Here is a 7,351-nt window from a genome sequence, read left to right as displayed (position 1 = left end):
GCCCCCGAGCCCATGGACCGGGAGGAGGCGGGGGCCGCCGAGAGCCGGGGCCCTGCTCTGTGGCCCTGAGCCCCGGTAGGTGGCCGAGGCGGCTGGCTGCCAGGCCGAGGACCAGGAGCTCAGGGGAGGGGCCGGCGGGACGGGCGACGCGGGGGGTGGGGGGGGACACGCCGGCGGCGTTGGGACCCGGAGGTGGGGCTCCTGGCTCGGCCAGGGCAGTCAGCTGCTGCTGGCCTTGCGGGTGCGGAGCTCGAGTCCCGGGCAGAGCCCCGCTTCTTTGGGGCCTGGTGGTGCAGCTCCCTCCGGGCCCTGACAGCCTGACAGACCGGTCTCGGGGCGCTGCCGTCCTTCTGACACGCTTGGCCTCTGCAACCTCGCCCTTAGCTGCTGTCTCCACTGTTTGATCTCACCGAGATAGAAAGTTGATGCAGAATAAAGGGGGGCGGGGTTGAGAGCCCTGTGTAAATTACGCGGAAACCTGCCTCACTCGGGATTTTGAAAATGATGCCCCACAGAGGGTCCTTTGGTGGCTGCTGTGAGCACAGAGGAACGTGAAGGAAGTCGAGATTGAAAGCCTCAGGCGGGGTTCCAGCGTGCTTTGCTTTCTCCCACCTCACGGTGGTTGTGCTCAACCGACCATTGATGCTGTTAGTAAAGTCTCTCCTTGCGCTTTCTTGTGATTAACAGACTGGAAACTAGGAACAAATTGGAAAGACGACCTCCCAGAACAATCTGTTCATTTTTCCAGCTATTTAGAAAACAGTGTCTGCAAATATAAGCAAAGCTATTCATGGCAGTCTGTTCTGTAACTTCCCCAAATATCTGAGACTTTTTCCTTTCAAGCTTTATTCTTGATTACTCACACCCGCTGAATAGGCTGTTTCAGACGTGCTCTGTCGTTATTCAAACATATCTTATCGCTGTGTACATAAATGGAGTTCCACGTATGTAGCTGACAGACTGAACTATGATACATCCCCCATCAACCTAAAGTATTAAGTAAACATTACCCCCTGCTCAGTCTGAACAGCTGCTGCAACAGAGAGTGCTTTTATTTCGGGTGTACTTGTAACGCCCTAAATGCCAGAACTATTGGGAGCTTTTCTAGATTTTCATTTGTCAAGTATTGTGGGGGTGTGTGTTCTCTCCCTGTGTTGTTACCCTTTGATTTGATAACAAACTATTTGGATCTTGGTTATGTGTTCTTGTTTATGCCTCTGGTCAAGCAAGCCTTTAACTGGACCCTAGCAGTGATTTGTGCCCATAGACAATTGTAGGTTTCAGCAGAATGACTGGTTGGGAGTTCACATGGAATTAGCTCTGCTGCTGTGGTGCACAGTTTGTAAGATACTGTACTTCTAATCAGCTTGCTAGTCCAATGGTGTTTATTACTCCTGCTTTCAAAGCCTATTCATTTCTTTTCTGCTTTTTCCGCCCACCTGCCAGGCTATTGATGACAGGTGTTGAGTCACCTTGAGTTTTAAATCCTTTTGTGGTAGGCAGATATGTGTTGGGTAAGATCAGCACGCACACACCCATTCCACGTTGGGAGGCTAGAGAAGTTGCTTGATATACTTTCTAACTCAGGCTCCATTTCATGATCATTTTTTTTTTTTTTTTTTTTTTTTTTTTAGGGATGGGTAGGGGGGTGGTTACTGGGGAGTTGAACACCAGGCATTCTTCCTCTGAGTTACACTCTCAGTCCCCCTTTTTTGTGGTACTGGAGTTTTGAACCCAGGGGCATTCTACCTCTGAGCTACACCCTAACCCCAGTTTTTATTCTTTTATTTGAAACAGGGTCTCACTAAGTTGCAGAGGGCCTCACCCAAGTAGCTGAGGCTGGCTTCGAACCCAGATCCTCCTGTCTCAGCCTCTCAAGTACTGGGATCACAAGCGTGTGCCACCACACCCAGCTTCCCTTTTAATTTTTTTAAATTGTGAAACAGGATCTTGATAAATTGTTGAGACTGACCTCAAACCTGCAATCCTCCTATTTTAGCCTTCCAAGAACTGGGATTACAGTCATGTGCCACCATGCCCAGCTCCATTTCATAATCTCTTGAACATGTCTCTGGCCTTCCCACCCCCTTTCTTCCTCCTCTTCACAACTACAAAACAACTACAAATGGGTATGATTTCCTTGTTTTTTCTTTTGGTACTGGGGATGGAACCCTGGCCCTTGTGCTTGCTAGGACCACTGAGCTATATTTCATGCTCCTAGATATAGGAATGGATGGAAGCAAATGAAAAAGATGAAGTGCTTCTGATTCTAAACTTTTTTATAGATTGGCTGTGCCTCTGTTTTGCAGTTTTGTTTGTATCTGTTTCCTGGCATTAAATTGAAATCCAACCCAGCAATGCTGATTTCCTTGTATGCTAGCTTAGAGTAAGGATTAGGGGTTGTCAGCCTGTGTTACTTGGCAGATGTGAATGACGTGTGTGTGTGTGTGTGTGTGTGTGTGTGTGTGTGTGTGTGTATACACGTACATACTTATATTTGGTTTTGGGGATTGAACCCAGGGCCTCATGCATGAGTGTGCTACCACTGAGCTACACATCCGACCTTTTTTTAAAATTTTGCTTTGACTCAGGAGTGATGGCATACACCTTTAATCTCAGTTCTTGGGAGGCTGAGACAGAAGGATTGCAAGTTTATGGCCAGCCTCCTTAATTTAGGGAGGCCATCAGCAATGTAGTGGAATGCTATTTCAAAATTAAAAAAAAAATAGAGCTGGGGATGTAGCCCAGAGGCAAAAACTCCAGGGTTCAGTCCTCAGTAACCAATACACAAACATACTCTTTCTTTCTTCCTTCCTTCCTTTCTTTCTTCCTTTCTTTCCAGTCTGCAATCCTTCTGTCTCAGCCTCCCAAGTACTAGGATTACAAGCATGTGCCACTATGCCTGGCTCAAATTCTTTCCAGTCTTGCTAAATTGCCCAGGCTAGCCTCAAACATGCCATACTCCTACCTCAGCCTCTACTCAAGAGGATTACAGGCATATTCCACTGTACCTGGCTGATATTTGCATATTTAGAACAGAAGATTTTATTTATTTTTGAGATGGGAACTTTACCTATTTTTTATTTTATTTGAAAACAGGGTCTCACTAAGTTGCTAAGAGCCTCACTAAGTAGCTGAGGCTGGCTTCGAACCTGTGCAATCCTTCTGTCTCAGCCTCCCAAGTACTGGGATTACAAGTGTGTGCCACCACGCCCAGACTGAGATGGGGGCTTTTCTATGTTGCTTGGGCTGGCCTTGAACTCCTGGGCTCACATTTTCCTGTGCATCCTTCTCCCTAGTATTGGGACTACAGGTGCAAACCACTGTGCCTAGTGGGTAAAAGATATTTTAGCCATTTTTTTCAGAATTGGTTCTTTTTAACTTTCATAATGCTATCAAGTTTTCTTGTCAAAGTTTTTATTGGTGCATTATATATTATTGTTAAGATGTAGCTAACAATTTATGCAGTGTGCAAAGTTATATAAGAAGGAAGAAACTTATGGAAAATCAATTTTTTTTCCTTCCTTGCTGGAAGAGATCTAAATTTTCTGGCCCTAAGTTCTAGAGTCTCCAGTACAGTGCCTGACATAAATATTTGCTGAATGTATATATGAATTTAAGCCAGGAATTACAGATGACTCTTAGGGATGAGGGAGATAACACTGAAGTATAAATTGGGTAGATTTTTAAGATAATAGTGATAGGAATAGTAGCAAAGTGGAGGGCACATGCCCTGTTCAAATAGAACCATTAAAAAAATGTTTTTTACAACACAGAGTCAGACAACACCCTGAGGTTAGTTAGAAGTCCAACCTCTTCTTTTCATAGATAAGAAAGTACACTTGGTCAAAGCCATAAAGCTGTTTGGGCATAGTGGTGCATGCCTGTAATCCCAGTTAGTTGAGAGGCTGAGACAGAAGGATTACAGATTTGAAGACAGCCTGAGCAAGTACTGAGACTCTCATCAACCTAGTGAGACCTGGCTGGGGGCTGGGCGTGGTGGGACATGCTTTTAATTCCAGTACTTGGGAGACAGGAGGATTGCAGGCTTGTGGCCAGCTTCTGAAACTTAGGTAGAATGTCCCTGGGTTCAATCCCCAGTATCTTCCCCCCAAAAAAATAGGGCTGGGGTGTAGCTTGGAGGTAGAATGCCCCTGGGTTCAATCCCCTGTACCAACCAACCAACCAACTACCACCACCACCACCAAAACAAAGTTACAGAGCTGTTAACAGAACTGGAACTGAAAAAGAATTTTTTTTTTTTAAAGTTTCAGGCTAGTGCCTTTCCTGTTCTGCCACATAGATGATTTACAATAATAGATTAGACAATAATGGAATATAAAATGTTTCAGTTTTACAGTGAGCTCATTTTATATCCCTACTTAGGTTTTTATCCTGATAATTATAGGCTATGTCAAAGCTTAGGTTTAAAATTTACAGGCAGGGATGAGCTCTGAAAGACAAACTTGAAATTTCTCTTTCTTCTAATCTGTCACATTCTCCAACATTTCACATTTCCAGGAATCAATTATTAATTACTTGGCATTTAAATCCTTCTCTTTCTTTCTTTGTAGTGTACTGGTTCTGCCTGTCCGGAAGGCCATGGAGAAGAGGCTGGGAATCGAGCCAAGTCCTGCTTCCTGGATTTTGTCAGGATATTGTTGGCAGACATCTGCAAAGTGGTTGAGAAGCTTGTACCTCTTTTATACTTCTTTCTGCTTCAGTGCTCTCTGGTTGTCAACAGGTACCATTTTCTTTATAGATGTAAGATTTTTTAATTTTTGGTGGTACTGAGGATTGAACTCAGGGGCATTTTACTTCTGAGCTATACTCCCAGTTCTATTTTTATGTTTATTTTGAAACAGGGTCTCTCTAGATTCCTGAGAGTCTCGCTGCTTGCTGAAGCTGTCCTCAAACCTGCAATCCACCTGTCTCTGCTTCCCAAACACTGGGATGCAAGTGTGTGCCACCACTCCCAGTTTAGATGTAAGATTTTAAAAAGGGCACTCTCTGTGAGCCCTTCAGTCAGTTCGGACTTCTAGGATGCAGAAAAGCAATCCGTTAATTGACAAGCACTGTTATCCTTGTAGTGGATACTGAGTTTGTTGGGTTGGTTTGTTTTGGAACCAAAATTTAAATGTTTCTTTCTCGTAAGGGAGACTGGCACAATCATTTTGAGATTTGATAAAGATGTTTGAAAAGCAAATATTTTCAGTGTTGGACGATCTGGGTCTGGGAGCTGGATGACTACCTAATGACGAAGACCTTAGGCAAGTTACCTAGTGTTTTTGAGGAAGGATAAGATCTACCTCAGAGCTTGATGTGAGCATAATAAGATTAAAGCATGTGCTCTGAACATACATGGTTAGTGAATGCTGCTTTTCTTCCTTTTCTAGAGGAATTTACCCTTATGGAGAGAATGTATCTCTACCTTTCTCGATGGAAAGGAGCTGTATCGATAGATTTCATAGACTATGCTTTACTCCTCAAGATTGTTTTATTTTGGTCTAGCCTCTTGCCAGGAATCAGTGCCAAGAAGCCAAGAAGGCTAGATTTCAAAGGAGAATATCCTTTCTTTCTTTTTTTTTCTTATTCTTTTGTTGACATGGTTCCTTTCAAAGTACAGAGTGTGAGAAAATAGCCCTTTGAGAAAGACTTCTGAGTACGCTTCCATTCTGGGCAGTGGCCTGCTGTAGGAACCGCTGTTTGGGATAACTAATCAGCCTTTTGATCTTCTATGTACAAAGATTCCTGTTGCTTTCCTAAAGCAATTGATGGTCATGATCTTGAGAGCCAAGTAATTACAGTACTTAGCAATCTTGGTAGCATCAGCTTTGGGGTTTTTGTTGTCTTACAGTGGTGCTTGATGATTGCATAATTATAGCAGTGGAAATTGCAGTTGATAGAAAGCTGACCTAAGTGTTTTTCACCCCAGATGATGCCTTGTTGACTATTTCTAGGCAACATTTTATGTAAGATCATTTGAATTAAATAAGTAACTGATTTAGCACCATCCAAATTAGGAAAATCACATTTTTGAAGTGTTCCAATCACATACCAGACTCCTGATGATAAACATTATGTGCCTTTTCTCATTTAATCCTCATGAAAACCCTAAAATAGATAATTTTAGTGTCATTTTATAGGTAAGGAAATGAGGCCCAGAGAGGCAGAATGACTTGATCAAAGTCACACAGCCAGAACATGGGAGAGCCACGGCCCTAACCTTGGGATGTCCCTTACAGCACTCATTCTTTCTCTTCTGCTATGCTGCTTCTAACCACAGGTGATCTTTTTGGGGACCAAACACAGATTTTTTTATCCTGCTATGCAGCTGATTATTTGAGGGATTCAAAGTATGGGGGAGGAAAAAGCATTTCTGAGTCTTCCTGTGTTTTTCAGTTGCATTCAATCAACCATAGCATTGTGGGCTCATTAGGTGAGTCTTTAGTACCCTTGATCTTAGTACTTAGAGACAGCACTCAGGTGAGCAGTTTGAGTATAAAGGTGCAAAGGTGGTGTTGTTAGCAATGACTGTGGTAGGAGTAGATTATACCAGTTACATTTTGGAAAATATTGGAGCCTTTATCATAGACATAAAAGGAAAACAACCATGTGCAGTCACACTGTGGGAACATGTAAATAGTGTATGACAGACATACTTGTTGTATATTTTAATTTATTAGAGCTTTTCACATCTGTTTTTTTAAAAAACACAATATCCTAATTGAAAAAAAAATGAACAAAGAATATAACAGAGAGTGACATAGTAAGAAAGTAAGAAATTAAAGCTTGGCGTGGTAGTGTATGACTATAGTCCAAGCTACTTGGGAGGCTGAGGTGGGAGGATTACTTGAGCCCAGGAATTAATTTTTTTTTTTTTTTTTACAGTACTGAAGATTGAACCCAGGGGCATTCTACCTCCTGACTACACCCCTAGCCCTATTTTATTTTTTATTTTGAAACAGTGACTCACTAAGTAGCTTAGGCTAGCTGCAAACCTGTGATCCTCCTGTCTTAGTCTCCCATGTACTGGGATTACAAGTGTGTTCCACCATGCCCGGTGAGCCCAGGAATTTAATTCCAGCCTGGGAAAAATAGCAAGAACTCATCTCAGAAAAAAATAAATAAGAGGCCAAGAGTGATGGCACACATGTAATCTTAGTATTTGGGAGGCTGAGACAGGGGAATCACAGGTTTGTGGCCAGCCTCAGCTACTCAGTGAGGCTCTCTGCAACTTAGACCCTGTTTCAAAATAAGGGTGGGGATGTAGCTCAGAGGCAGAATACCTTGAGTTCAATCCCCAGTACCAAAAAAAAAAAAAAAAAAAAAAAAGAGAGAGAGAGAGAGA

General features: G+C 43.0%; 1 protein-coding gene across 1 annotated transcript in view; it reads left to right on the top strand.

The window, feature by feature from the left end:
• Nucleotides 1-8: 8 nt before the first annotated feature.
• Nucleotides 9-7,351, top strand: part of KIAA0319L (KIAA0319 like) — a gene marked incomplete at its 3' end in the record, with an annotated part of 116,401 nt that continues 109,058 nt past the window's right edge. The window contains exons 1-2 of the mRNA XM_080693367.1: nucleotides 9-79; nucleotides 4,575-4,744. Coding sequence (XP_080549493.1) covers nucleotides 4,603-4,744 — 142 coding nt within the window. The 5' untranslated portion in view covers nucleotides 9-79; nucleotides 4,575-4,602. The remainder of the gene's footprint in view (nucleotides 80-4,574; nucleotides 4,745-7,351) is intronic.

The sequence above is a fragment of the Muscardinus avellanarius genome (genome assembly GCF_963383645.1).
Source record: "Muscardinus avellanarius genome assembly, chromosome: 3".
NCBI classification, from domain to species: domain Eukaryota; kingdom Metazoa; phylum Chordata; class Mammalia; order Rodentia; family Gliridae; genus Muscardinus; species Muscardinus avellanarius.
Note: the sequence above shows the minus strand (reverse complement) of the source record. Positions and strands in the feature narration are given on the sequence as shown.